General features: G+C 41.6%; 1 protein-coding gene across 1 annotated transcript in view; it reads left to right on the plus strand.

Moving 5' to 3' along the window:
- The window catches only part of LOC107554146 (receptor-type tyrosine-protein phosphatase kappa-like), a 170263-nt gene that overhangs the window by 119757 nt on the left and 35199 nt on the right, over nucleotides 1–15307 (plus strand). The window contains exon 8 of the mRNA XM_016236573.1: nucleotides 3027–3320. Within this exon, the coding sequence (XP_016092059.1) occupies nucleotides 3027–3320 (294 nt within the window). The remainder of the gene's footprint in view (nucleotides 1–3026; nucleotides 3321–15307) is intronic.

A 15307-nucleotide genomic window follows, 5' to 3' on the forward strand; every position in this document is an offset into this window, starting at 1 on the left:
CGCCACCTCAGAGCGCTCCTCTCGCAATGATAAAGTGTATGAGGAGTTACTCGAAGTGGTAACTCAAGCAGTCGAAAAGTTAAAGCTAGACTGGCCGCAGGAGCAGGATGCCCCCAAGCACTCGAAGCTGGATGACAGATTTCTGTCGCGCCCTGGCACTTCTTCAGAACGGGCGGAGGATCGAGAGCGCCACCTCAGAGCGCTCATCTCGCAATGATAAAGTGTATGAGGAGTTACTCGAAGTGGTAACTCAAGCAGTCGAAAAGTTAAAGCTAGACTGGCCGCAGGAGCAGGATGCCCCCAAGCACTCGAAGCTGGATGACAGATTTCTGTCAAGTGGCCGGGGGAGGGGCCTCCGAGACGGTCTCTCCCCTTCTTTGCTGACCTCCATGACGAGGTAACTCTTTTATGGAGAGACACCTGTGGCTCAACCTCACGGACATCAAGGAGAGGGACCAAGTGTTCCTCCTTGATGCCCCCGTCTCGCCTTCCGGCTTATTTGACTGTCGGCCACCCAGTCCCGACCAGGTCTGGTTTCTCTGAGACGAGAGGCTCAGAAGGAAAGTGTGGCGAGTCGTGCGCCCCCTCAAAGAGACAGGGGAGTGGCCCACCGCACTTCTCAGACCACCTCTAATAGGCCGGACCTGAGGAGCATCATCTCCTCAAAGAAAAAGTCCTGAGGCTGGTGCGCCCAGGACCGTGGGGGAGGGGAGGGGTTGAAGTTCCAACAGAGACTAGAGGCTCCTTCCTGGCACCCTCAGGGGATCGCTGTAAAATCTCCACCGCCACTAGTGTTTCGGGGAGCAGCGGCCTCCAGCGAAATGTGACATCTTTACCGGACATCTAACATTCTCCCAACAAAACGAAGTGTCAAAATGAGTTCCCCTTTCAGAGAAATTGGCAGCTTGGAAGCTACTGCCAAATATCTCTCCATAGGTAGAAAGTATTGTAGGGAAGGGCTACAGTCCTCCGCGTTTCAATGGCGTGGTCTCCACTTCTGTGAAGCCGGAACAAGCACATTTGTTGACACAGGAATTGCAAGCTCTGCTGGACAAAGGGGCCATAGAACGTGTTCCCCTGCCAGACAGAGAGTCAGGCTATTACAGCCGGTATTTTATGGTTCCCAAGAAAGAAGGGAAGTTGCGTCCAATTTTAGATCTTCGTGGGTTTAACCGCTACCTCAGAACATAAGTTCAAAATGTTGACAATCAGGATGATTGTGTCTCAGATCCAATCAGGCGATTGGTTCGTGACTATCGATCTCAAGGACGCATACTTTCACATAGAGATCTTGCCACAACACAGGAAGTTCCTAAGGTTCGCTTTCGGGGGCGAAGCTTACCAGTATCGGGTTCTAGAGGTGGACCAGATGTGGACCTCTTTGCTTCACAGGAGACAGCACAATGTCCCCTCTACTTCTCTCTGACTCCTCCAGCTCCCCTGCGTCTGGACACGATGGCCCATACATGGCCCAGACTGTGTCTTTACACATTTCCTCCGATCGCTCTGCTCCCGGGAGTCCTAGCCAAGGTCCATCAACAAGGGTCTCGCCTCTTACTGATTGCGCCTCGTTGGCCGACCAGAGTGTGGTTCTCAGATTTAATATCCCTCCTCGATGGCTCGCCGTGGGCAATTCCAGTCAGGAGAGATCTTCTGTCTCAGGCAGAGGGGACGTTATTGCATCCCCGGCCCGAGCTCTGAAACCTTCACGCCTGGCCTCTGAGGAGGACCGACTAAGAGATGCTGGGCTTCCAGCCGATGTAATAGAGACTATTCTAAGTGCTAGGGCTCCCTCCACTAGAAGAAGTTATGCCCTCAGATGGCGTTTTTTCGAACGATGGTGTATGACGCACCATGCAGACCCAGTTCACTGCCAAATTGTTCCAGTGCTGGAGTTTCTGCAAGAGAAACTGTCCTCAGGCACATGTCCTGGTACTCTCAGAATCTATGTGGCTGCCATTTTGGCTTGCCATGCTCTGATTGATGGGGTTTCTGTGGGAAAGCACCCTTTAGTCGCCCGCTTCGTTCATGGAGCCAAGCGGTTGAGGCTGCCCACTAGAGCGACAGTCCCTTCGTGGAACTTAGCTATAGTGCTCGAGGGTCTGGTCGACACCCCTTTCGAACCACTAGAGTCAGCACCTGTCAGGTTTCTGGCCCTAAAGATGGTTTTTCTAATGGCTATTACTTCTCTGAAGAGAATTGGGAGAATTTGCAGGCTCTGTCAGTCTCGCCATCCTGCCTAGACTTTGCCCCTGGGCTGGTCAAAGCTATTTTGCATCCTCACCCTAATTATCTTTCGAAAGTTCCATTCTCGACCATACATCCGGTTGTTCTTAAAGCCTTCTGCTCTCCGCTGTTCACGACACCGGAGCAGGAAAGACTTCACTTACTATGTCCAGTACGTGCTCTTCAAATTTACGTCCACCGCACCAGCCAGTGGCATAAATCGGAGCAGCTTTTCATATGCTATGGGGGCCGCAACCAGGGGGCAGCTGCCACTAAGCAAACTATGTCACATTGGGTGAGGGATGCTATTGCCCTAGCATGGTCAAGCTTCGCCTCTAGGAGTTAGGGCCCATTCATCCAGGGGGGTTGCATCTTCTACGGCTTTAGCAAGAGGTGTTCCCTTGCAGCAAGTGTGTGATGCGGCAGGCTGGTCCTCTCCGCACACATTTGTCAGATTCTATAGTTTGGATGTCCATGCTACTCTGGGCTCACGGGTCCTTGAGTCAACATCCCAGAGTCATGTCTGAGACCTCTTCAATGCTTGTGCGCCGCTTTTTCAGGGAACAGGGTTACAGTCAAGTAACCCGAGACGCTACTTGTAATGCGTTACCTTCAATACAATGTGTAAAATATGGCTCTTGCATGCAACTATTAATGTAATTGAATTAATTAGATCGACTCAAGTATTTAATTTTTGATTCTACTTTGAGAAAATGTAATTGAGAAAATGTCAATAAACTGATCATATTAAGCTTGGTCTTTATGAAACAGTTTGGTAAGATGTGTCTTTATTCTTCCAGAGCCCCCGAGACCCATTGCTCCACCTCAGCTGCTGGGTGTCGGGCCCACATACCTGCTAATCCAGCTAAACGCTAACTCCATATTCGGGGACGGCCCCATCATCCTGAAGGAGGTGGAGTACAGGATGACATCTGGAAGCTGGACAGAGACCCACGCCGTCAACTCGCCCAATTACAAGCTGTGGCACCTGGATCCCGACACGGAGTATGAGATCCGAGTGCTGCTGACCCGTCCGGGAGAGGGGGGAACCGGACAGCCCGGGCCACCTCTCATAACCAGAACCAAGTGTGCAGGTCAGTCCGCTGGTATATATTCATTTCTGTATGTGGAAGGGATTAAAGTGGGATGCACACTTTGCATTGTTTTGTTCTATCAAATTTCAGGTATCATAAAAGATCCATTTTGTCATAAGTAAAAATAGTAATTGCTTAGTGCTTGATAGCTGATTAATTGCCAGTGCTCCCTGAAAAGGAAAGACTTCCAATTGCTTTGCCTGCAAATTTCTGTCAGTGCAAACAGCCCTTAAAGGGATCATTCACCTAAAAAGGAACATTTTAATTTCTTTCAAACCTGTATGACCCTGCTTCCTCTGTGGAACTGAATAAAGAATGTTTTAACTCTTATTGTCCACACAATGAAAGCCAGAGTCTAATCACATTTGTTTATATAGCGCTTTATACAATACAGATTCAAAGCAGTTCTGTCATGACAACTCTCGGAGGGATTGGCATGGTAATGTACATGATAATTTTAATGTATTTGCTCTTGGCGGAATAGATCTGCTCCGCTGCTGCTGCAGAGCAAGTACAGAGACTTGCTACTGCCGATACATCCACAACATGCTGCTATGAGCATGTAAAAAATACTGCTGCTGCACTTATAGCAGACATGAAATAACCCCATATAGCATACATGAATCACCTCGTAGCAGAGCTATACAGGTGGAGCTGGGGAAGGGAGAGAGTTTCTGAAGTGTGCTGCAAAACTGCTACAGCAAACAAAAGCCAGGTATTTGAATATTAAGCAATAAACTCATTGGCTACAGATACAGGAGAGAACCAATCAGCTGCCATGTGACAATGATGTCGCCAGGTCAGATTGAGCTAGACCTATCAGAGTGCGCCATCTAGAGTGTCATGCCAGAACTCTGTGTTTAATAAACATAAAAATAACAGTGTTGATGTAAAATTCATCAGTTATGAAACAAAAATTAATTTCAGTTTGTAAGCAGCTCTACAGAAGACAATAGTGTCATTATTCAATTCAGTTGAGTTCAATGTTGATTCAGTTCAGTTCAATAACAGTGCTAATGTTAGTGTGACTATCAGCTCAATTCAGTTCAGATTATTTTCATCTGATTGAGTCAGTACAGTCCAATCGATAATATTACTGAATATCAGTGTCTTTTAAAGCCCAACTGAGAAAGCCAAAGGTTACAGTGGCAAGGAACCTAAAATATGAATTTTTAAGTGAACAATCGCTTGACGTGTAAATACAGGAGGTACATTTTGCCTAGTTTCCACAGGTGTTATTTCATATATACACTCCTACTCTGATCATACACCTGCAAATACACACAAAAAGGGCCAAAATGCAGACTTTGGGCTCCCCCGGAGCAGATGGAGGTTCGGGTTAAGCTGCAGTCTTATAACGATCCACAAGCGCCATCGAAACAAGGGTCTTCCTGTTCCAGCTGCAGCACACCTCCATTGAAAGTGTTTTGTTTTTGTCCTCTTAGTGTGTTGTATTTGCACATAAATAATTGCCTGGAGCTTCTTCAGAAACATAATTGGAAAATAAAGTAAACAAGTGAGCGTGCAGAGCAGCTATCATTGATGCCACTCACTGTGTAAGTGTGTGTGGTGTTTATATGTTAATCATGGCTCAAACCATGCGCTGTATTCCACCGCCCTTATAAAATTGGAAGCACACAAGAGCAAACACTCAGTCACACCGCATATAAGGGCCTCGTGCCTTCATTTGAGCGCTGTGATGCGATTTTCTCCACGGGTTCTATGGCTCCCGTATTAAACGTGGCAAGACTCGGTGAGGACAGATATACGGCTCGTATGAGGAGTCACGGAGCGACGAGTGTCTTCCTGAAAGTGGAATAGAGAGAGGAAAGAGAGGAGTGTATGCATGGTTTCATTACGGAGAGATGCTCCGTATCCCCAGTGGCGGCACAGTAGCGCGGCCCACTCACTCGCTCTCTGATTGAAATTCAAACAGGAGCTCCTCTCCCCCATCAATCGCATTTGAACTTTCATATATATATTTTTTATTTTGGCAAAAGACATTTTCCAGGCCTGCTTTAGATGGAGCGCTCACTGGCTTTTTCATCTCCCTCTAGCCAATCACACGCTTATCTCACCTCGGACAGGGAGAACTGAGTGGAACCGGTGAATTTACACAATTACATTTAGATTGGTGCCAGTCTGCCCGAGTGCTCTGTTTAAATTCATATTTTCTCTTTCTCTGTCTCTGTCTGTCGGTTAGTTTCCTGCTAAGCCATATTGTCTGGAGCTCGGGTGGTGTGTGCATATTTCACATTTATCAATATTATTATGTTTGGCAGCTTAGTTTATCTTGGTTGTGGGTATGCATTTTGAAAAGGCCGACATAGAGGAGGCGTAACTTCCTGAACGAACATCGTCACCTGTATGTGTCTGAGCACAAGCCAAACACACCGATTCTTTCCACTTAAAGCCTTGCTGAAGCTCCCAGCCTCGTGTCTTGTGTGTGTGTTGAGCTCATGATTAGGTGTGTCTCTATCACAGCCGTGTTCCTGAAAGAGTTGAGCAGACGCCCCTCAGGCCTTAACAGTGTTACAAACTATTGCTCAGAGCCGTCCCACGCTTGTTTGAAATTTTCCAGTTTCGTCCCGAATATCTGGAGAAGAATGCTATCCTTCAGCATTCCCATTCATTTCAAAGGCAGTAGCTCTGATTTCAGACATGCAAAGTAACAGCCAGTGGTATAAAAGTATAAAAGTGATATAATGTAAGATACACTGGAGTGTTTTTCATGAAATTTCAGCAAAAATCTCCATTTTATTTCCAGTTAATCTTATTGCTTTCTAGAAGTCAAGGGGTGACCACCCATCCTGCATTTTATTTAGTTAATAATAAATTGCATACTGGGATTACCAGTGTGCCACTGGAAAAGAAAAACAGGCTACAAGTTCAAGATGCATTGAATTCCGTAAAAATGCATGTACTCAGCTTAAAAAAATAAAAGCTTATTGGCGATATAAAGCATATTATCATGCAATGTCACTGCAAATAGGCTTTCCATTTAACATTAGTCAATATTTACATAGTCTAATAATTAGATACCACTCAACAGAGCAACAACTAGGTAGTCAACCTAAGGAGACATGGTTCTGATATTAAAGCTACATTATTGTATTTGTAATTTTTCATTCTTATTGGTTGATTAATCTGAGCACAGATTGAAATGTTGTTCAGACGGAGACATTCTGAAACTCTAGCAGAGACTTGTGGGATTACTGGGGGCTTTTTGTCAGGAGAAACATCTAAGAAGCCATAGACTTCAGCATTTGCTCCCTGTTTAATCATATTGCTGTGTAGGAGAAACATTTGAGATATTAAGATGATCTCATTTGTGATTTCAGAAAATGAAAACTAGATTCAGTTCCTCCCGATGTCATGGGAATGTAATCTCTGTCATAATGAAAAGTAACAAGAGCAGCAGTGATCTTCTGTCTCAGGAACATTTCGCTTTTTGTTGAACTTGTGGGCTGTGAGCGTTCAGAATGGAAAAGGTTATGCCTGCTTATTTTTTTGTAGACACACATACATTGGAAAACAGGTCCCGTGCGTGCACGTGTTGAGACTGTTTCCTGATTATCAGTGCAAGAAAAACCATTATGACAATGTTCCAGGCATCTCTGCCTCTGACTTTTTATTTGGTACAAATGTCAAGCCATTTCCCTAAAATAGCAAATTGATCACGTTTCCCCTGATTCCCTGTTAAATAAATGAGAAGTCAAACATTGCCTCAATCATCATAGTACAAGTCAGTGCAATGTCTATAATGATGTCTGGAGAAAAAAGCGTGAACTCAAGATGGAATTGAGTCAGTGCCCTTTGCTCAACACCATTCAGACAGAACGCAGACAGACGTCAACACAGACTATCAGGGATTTATTGCACACTGGTTTCTAGACTGAAGATGGCTTTAGCACAACTAAAAGAGATCTAATTTGAGAGAGAACGGACATTGTTTCACTCAATTCACATTTGGGTCAACTGAAAGAGGTGTGACTTTGGTTACCATTTTTTCAGATCCAATCCGATCCAGAAAATTCGGAGTATTGGCCAATTCCGATTTGATCCGATCCGATACCAGCGCAGTTTTTTTTTTGTGCCCTTTGCTCAACACCATTCAGACAGAACGCAGACAGACGTCAACACAGACTATCAGGGATTTATTGCACACTGGTTTCTAGACTGAAGATGGCTTTAGCACAACTAAAAGAGATCTAATTTGAGAGAGAACGGACATTGTTTCACTCAATTCACATTTGGGTCAACTGAAAGAGGTGTGACTTTGGTTACCATTTTTTCAGAGCCAATCCGATCCAGAAAATTCGGAGTATTGGCCAATTCCGATTTGATCCGATCCGATACCAGCGCAGTTTTTTTTAATCAATGTAGAACTTCTATACTTCTGTGTGTTGACCTGATCGTCACTCTTTTGTGTGTTAAACACAGTCTACTAAATATAGACAACTTCATTTTAATGAAAAATAACTTTAATGAAAAAACACATAATCATAATCTATGACATATAATCATAATCTATCAATTATAAGGCTGTTAATAGAAAGGCTATTAATAACTATAAATTAGATTATTAATAGCCTTTCTTGTTCTGTCCTATTATATGTGCTTGAAGCAACACAGAGTCAGTGCGCAGCATAGAGAAGTTCAAAGCGCAAAGTAAAGAGACATTGATGCATAGTTTATTAAATATGTGCGATAGTTATTGAGACTTTTCTTTGAACAGTTTTACATTTCAGTTACTGTGCGCTCTTGGAGAGAGTTTTATAGTCTTGACTGTCGTAACCGAATGCGACGCACAGTGTGAACGCTGAATGGAGGATGACAGACAGCCGCGGCGGAGAGAAGAGTTTACGTGAACTTGAATTTAACGACTTAAATATTCATCTGTACCTCACATTAAACTGTGGAACGGCTTCAGAACACTTGGACTTTATGGTGCTTTATAATGTTTTTGTGCTTTCGTGGGGCTTAACAATAACACAGAATAGTATACGCACAATATTGGATTTGGATCGGTCTCATCTGACCGATACCCGATCCGGCAGAAAATGCCGGTATCGGAGCCGATACCGATATCGGGTCGATGCATCCCTAATGAAGAGTGACTCTCTGTTAGCAGACAAACTTCACACACCCCGTTGAACATGAGAGCTGCTGTTTTAATTGTATTTTAGGCTAATTTGTTTGTTTAACCGTGATATCTAAATATCAGTCATATAAAATGCTAAAGCTGATGTGTGTATTTGTTTGTGTTAATACTTTCTTCAGTCCCAATTATAAGTATGGTGGTTCTGCTGAAGAGTGTAATGACCAATTGTAGTGTTCAGGAAACCTGTTTGAAAACAGTCATTTATTTTGCTTAATGGTATAGAAATTGAAAACTTAAGCTTTAAATGGTTATCATTTTGCGTTCGAATCTTTGATGATATTATGAAATTTTTCGAAATAATTTCACATTTCTTTTCTAAGCATGCAGGCCTAGTTTTAACTGTTTGTTGTAGCACAGACAGCTCGGTTGCCTAATTGTAGCCGTCTCTCTGCTTTATTTTCTTTTTTTCAAAATTGGTGTATTGCAAACCTTCCATGTGTCCGGATAGGTTTGATAGTCGTATTCCCATGTGTCTGACAGCCAGAGGGCAGGATGTAGCGACACATCTGGTATTGCTGCTTTCTGTCTCTCTCTCTCTCTCTCACTGTGCCATCTCTCCCCATCACTCTCTGCCTGTAATGCTGTGCTTTAGAGGAGACCACCACCACAGGTTGCATTCTGACAGCAGAGAAAGCACAGGGAGAAAATGGTGTCTCCAAGTCAAATCCCTCGCTCGTGCCTCAGCGCTGTTGAGATGCGGCTCACTGTCACGCTGAGGAAGGAAAGGTGAAACTACCACGGCTGTAATGACACTTCTGGAGTCACACCAGCCCTCAAAATCTCTTCAACACATTTGATATAGGATGTGATAGAAGAGATGCTCATTGGGGGCATTAACACATTTGAAAAAAGTGTATTATGTGCATGAAAGGTTTTGAGACCCAGAAACTTATTTTATTAATATTATTTATTCATGTCAAGACCAGTTAGTATCAGTGAGAAAATAAAATTTTCCAATTAAAAATGGTATTGAAATTTTATTCTAAGTCTATTTTTTAAACAATTACATTTTTATTCATGTATACTTAATTTATTTACTTGCAGCCCTAGAGAAGGAAGAAAATAAGGCATTATACTGTACACTACACTACTGTATAACACTAATCAAGTCTTTGTTGTATGGACATTATGTAGATGTTCAGTTTGCATGAATTACAGAAAACACGCTGTTCGGAATACTGTATCCCACAATGCAGTGTGCTTCACTTGACCTTCAATTTATAGTGTGACGAATGAACTGTAATTAATAGCATGCGCTGCGATTCAGAACATCTCATTGACTCATTGCAATATAACTGAACGCAACTCGCTAGATTAAACATGCAATTTATTAGGGTCATGTGACTTCAGTGTAACATACAACTGGGCTGCATACTGTTTCACATATGCAGTGAGCACTGTGACAGCATTCCACTCTGAACACAACCATAGACTTTTCCTATCTAGATAAAAAGTGTCAGCAAGAACAGGAAGCACTGTTTGTTGAAACAGGAAGTAATAGGAAAAGTAATCTGATCTTGGCTCTTTGACCGTTTCCTGCAAAAAACTGGCTGAGTATCTGTGTGTGTGTGTGTGTGTGTGTGTCCGTGTCTATCCAACAGTTGAATGTTACTACGCAAGTCTAAACAGGACTCGATTTCAAACCATCACACTGGGGTTTAATTAACCCACAGATTACAAAGTCACAAAGCAATTAACAGCACCACATAATGAGAAAAGATGCATGCTAGCTTGCAGGAAATAAGATAGTTTGTGTTTTGAGTGGCATGTTAGAAGTGGTTGGAGAGTTGTCTGTTTCTAACAGTTATTGGATCTACATTCCCTCAAAGAAAAGTAAAGATGGAGAATTGAAGAGTCGGAGGACTGGGTGGCCAGAAGAGGCTAATCATAACATCCGGCTTGTGTATATTGATTGATAATAGACTCCAGGGGAGTGGGTGGCTATGACAAACACATAAGCCAGGAAGAGTGTCTCGGAATTGTAAAGTTATCATGTGGTCCACACAGCAGAGTATAGTTTAGAAATGTATAGAAAATATTGCAAATGAAAAGTGTAGATGGAAAATATTAGGGGTCCCAGCACTGAACCATGAGATACGCCGGTGATGAGTGTGTGGGCTGAGAAGAGCAAGACTTGCTAGAACATCATTATTGTTGGCCAAGTAGGATATAAACCAGAAAAGCGCTGACCTGGAAAAAATTAGCATGGAGTTGTGTGAGGATTCTCTCTCTGGCTTACATGAGTCCTGTGGTTAAAGCAAGGAAAGCAGTTTAAGTGGAGTGACCAAGTTTGAAGCCAAATTTCAATTAAAATTACATTTCATGGAAATCAGATTGCGGCACATGCAGTGAATTGGCTCTTTAGCCTAGTGACTAAGTGTTTTTTTTAATCAACTAATATAAATGTATAGGAGTAATACATTAAAGTATGCCAAATAAACATAAATTGAAGGACCCATTCCTAAAGAAGGTTTTTCCTGATTCTAAATGAAATTATAAGTCTATTAGTTTAATCCTTTAATGCATGGCATCCATTAGTCTGGACAGATCTTGAACTGCTCGGGGTGTGATGGTCAGCGATTAGCTTTCACCCTTAATTCTCAGAACTCTAATCAAAATGAGGTATCCCTTACATATCTGTTTTACTGCAGAACACTTTGAGTATCACTTTTTTCAAAGTATATCATATGCATCATGGCGGAGGGGGATAAATCCTTGTTTTTTTGTGGTTTGTGTGTGTTTGCGGGCATGTGAATGTTTGCATCCAGGCTGTATGTTTTGTACTCTTTGACTTTGAGCACAGTGTGTAGGTTTAAGGTTGTGCTGTAGCGAGAGAGAAAAGGTGCTGTAATTATCATGAACTAAATGAGTGTGTGCGGTTATAGTGCTGATTGTGCTGAATGCAGGCTCTCCGAAGGCCCACACGCACGCCATGCTCGATTTAGCAGGCCAATTTTCAATTAAGCTACATCACAAATGAACATTGGCCATTTCAGGAAACATCGGCTTCCCATTTTTTCTGCCTATGTGGCAGAATGTGAGATTGGATGAATCCAATCGCTAATTGTCATTGTCCGTCAAGGTGAAAGCCTTCTGGGTAAGTACAATAAACATGCCTCGTGCAGCATACCTTACGCACTCTCTCTCCTCTGCAGCCATGCTTTTCTTATTTAAGCAGAATCATTTCTCAGTAGGAGACCATCTTATCAGTGGGCATTTTCTAATTGATGGATATTTTAAATCTCACTGTTCATGTTGCATGGTAGAGTGCACTGTTTTGTAAGAATTAACACAACGTGTCGATATGTAGCCGGTTGTAAATGTTGAAGTCAAGCATCTACAGCTCTAATGGTGGACTTTAAAGGAATGTTCCAAGTTCCATATATGCTATTCCCTGAAAATCCTGACAGCCACTTAAGCTCTCCGTGGCGTGTTAATGAGAATCCGTGGGAGAAGTGAGTTTGGGGTTTCACAAGTAGCCTAAAACTGTGCTAAATGTTGGTAGAACCAAATATTTTACATGTTATTGAGGGATAATTAGTTGGGGAATTGCAGCTTCTCAGATGTAATAGAGGAAAAATGTGGTTCTTCATGTGAATAAATTGGAGAAATATGGTTGTTTGTTATTATCAGAATATTATGTGTTTAAGAACAGCATGAACTTTCTGCCAATGTTCTCCTTTTTTGCTTGTATGTTTTTCGAGCGGCGTGAAGAGTGAGCAGACAATGTCTTTGGTTTCTGGTTGACCTGTGCCTTTAAATCTTCTCCATGTGCTCTTGTCCCCTGTGTTTTACTCACTTCACCTCGGCATGCAGAGGTGGGTTTGTGCACATATAATGATATTTATTCCCTGCCCTTATTACCCATAATCCTGAGCGAGTGTAGTGGTTAAGGTGTGTGTTGACTCTATGTGCTTATCAGGTCCTCAACAGCCCTCATTTGAATTTCAAAAAAGCCAATTGGATGAACATGCTGCTGGAGTGCAGGTACGAGGTCCGTTTTACCTTTTACTGGCTTTCCATCTGTCTGCCGTTGCTCTCTCTCTCGTCTCACGCTTCCACAGTGGCCTTCCTCAGGCAAAAAAAAAAAAAACACATAAACCATGGCCTATTTCCACATGCCGAATCTGAATTCAACATTTTCAATCTCCCCGCACAATAAAATCCCAATACATTACAGAAGCCCAACCCCCCCACAGCCGTTCCCCAAAGCCATGAATAAAACATGGCATGAAAAAAGAGCCCGTGACCAAATATTACCCCATCAGAGGAAAGGTAATCTACTGCACATGCCATTCTTACTGCTTCAGAAGTTCACTCTGCCCTGATCAGTGCGCTGACGCACACACGCTTCACAGACGGGAGAAAAGTCCTTACTGAAGGCAGACGCAAAAATATGTGTGGAAAAGTGAGGGGCTTCTTGACGGATGGACAGCGCTTGAACTAGAGTCCGTCTGAAAGTACATTGATTTTCAGTGCAGGACTGAAGCCGTCAGAAATCTTCTGCAGAAATACACAGCAGTGATTAATTCATGAAAATACCAGCATGCTTGAGCAGTACAGAGATTTGAAGTTCACATACGGAAGCCCACAGAGCTCAGGCCTTATGATCTGTTCTCTGTTCTGTTTCTTGTCATTTATCTTGAGATGACAGAATGAGCGAAAAATAACAGAATATATGATAACTTATTATTAGTAAAGGGCTGGGTTGACAGTATCCATCAATCTATGCTCTCTGTGTTTTAATCTATGTTTTCAGTTGGTGTATGAGCAAAACTTAACTTTAACATTATTTGTATCCGATAGTCACAGTAAGCTTTGTTGATTTTGATATGAAATAAAGTCTTGGCTTTGTTTAAATGTTTCTTTTTCAGTAACTAATTAGAGTATAAATATAATTATCTTAGATATTTAAAAGCTGCCTTAGGTGCAGTTTAAATCCTTGTACGCTAGTCAGTTTTCAAAATAAATCACAATTGAATTTAATGGTTTCTATTGCTAATTTTAAACTTTAGTATTATTATATTGCACCTATTGACCGGGTTCTCTGTATAGTTTGCAGCTTCAGTTGACAACGTTTTTTTTTTCTTAAGAAAAGTTGATTTGCTGTACCTGATAAATATCCAAATGAATCAAAATGAAATCAGAACTGAATTGAATCAAGAGCTTGTGAATCAGACCTGAACTGAATCATGTAATCTGTGTCAATGTCCAGCCATAATCATTACACTGCATGTGATATAATAAACAATGGAATTGGAACATATCATTGAATGTAAATGACTTACATAGGTGTTGTTGTATGTGACATGAAATTGTCACCTGTAATATTTACTATATTTTGTAATGTTTATCAGTGATATGAATTCTGTTGTATGTTGTAAGAATAGCTTGTATGTAATGGTTAAAGTACCCCATTACCTCAGTGTGTGTGTGTGTGTGTGCGTGTCTGTCTGTGTCTGTCTGTCTGTCTGTCTGTCTGTCTGTCTGTGTGTGTTTTCAGTTGGTGTATGAGCAAAACTTAACTTTAACATTATTTGTATCCGATAGTCACAGTAAGCTTTGTTGATTTTGATATGAAATAAAGTCTTGGCTTTGTTTAAATGTTTCTTTTTCAGTAACTAATTAGAGTATAAATATAATTATCTTAGATATTTAAAAGCTGCCTTAGGTGCAGTTTAAATCCTTGTACGCTAGTCAGTTTTCAAAATAAATCACAATTGAATTTAATGGTTTCTATTGCTAATTTTAACCTTTAGTATTATTATATTGCACCTATTGACCGGGTTCTCTGTATAGTTTGCAGCTTCAGTTGACAACGTTTTTTTTTTCTTAAGAAAAGTTGATTTGCTGTACCTGATAAATATCCAAATGAATCAAAATAAAATCAGAACTGAATTGAATTAAGAGCTTGTGAATCAGACCTGAACTGAATCATGTAATCTGTGTCAATGTCCAGCCCTAATCATTACATTTATGTCTGCTGCATGTGATATAATAAACAATGGAATTGGAACATATCATTGAATGTAAATGACTTACATAGGTGTTGTTGTATGTGACATGAAATTGTCACCTGTAATATTTACTATATTTTGTAATGTTTATCAGTGATATGAATTCTGTTGTATGTTGTAAGAATAGCTTGTATGTAATGGTTAAAGTACCCCATTACCTCAGTGTGTGTGTGTGTGTGTGCGTGTCTGTCTGTGTCTGTCTGTCTGTCTGTCTGTCTGTCTGTCTGTGTGTGTGTGTGTGTGTGTGTGTGGCAGTGCACAAGTGCAGTGTAGTTAATTTCCTCCTGCTCCACACGGATCACCATGAGCACACTAGTGCATGAACAAGAGCTCCGGCCTTTAACACTGCACTACTCCTAACATCTCTGAGCGGATGCACCTCGCCTGCTGACATCCCATTCCAAGACTTATTTTGAAAGCACTATACAAGCTACTAATAAAAAGTATCTACTGTAACTACATTAAACATATTAGCTGTGGGCAGTAGTCAAACTAAGTAAGAAGGGAGAAACAATATATTATTATCAGATTATTTTCTTGTTTCAAAAGTGTTTCTCAACAACAGCAAAAAACAACTGGGGATCTCAGTTAGGGTGATAGAGTTGAGCAGATAAATTAATAAAACTACAGAATAAAACCCCAGAATTTATATAACAAAAACATAACTGATGAACAGCAGCATTTAACTTTGTAATAAATATTGTAGGATGTATCTCAGGCATTATTTGAATCTGAATGAACTGATTTCCTTGCTTGGATAGTTGTAGAGTTCACTCGGCTGTAAAGCTGCAGTAAATACAATACAA

Source organism: Sinocyclocheilus grahami, unplaced genomic scaffold (genome assembly GCF_001515645.1).
Source record: "Sinocyclocheilus grahami isolate Dianchi unplaced genomic scaffold, SAMN03320097.WGS_v1.1 scaffold492.1, whole genome shotgun sequence".
NCBI classification, from domain to species: domain Eukaryota; kingdom Metazoa; phylum Chordata; class Actinopteri; order Cypriniformes; family Cyprinidae; genus Sinocyclocheilus; species Sinocyclocheilus grahami.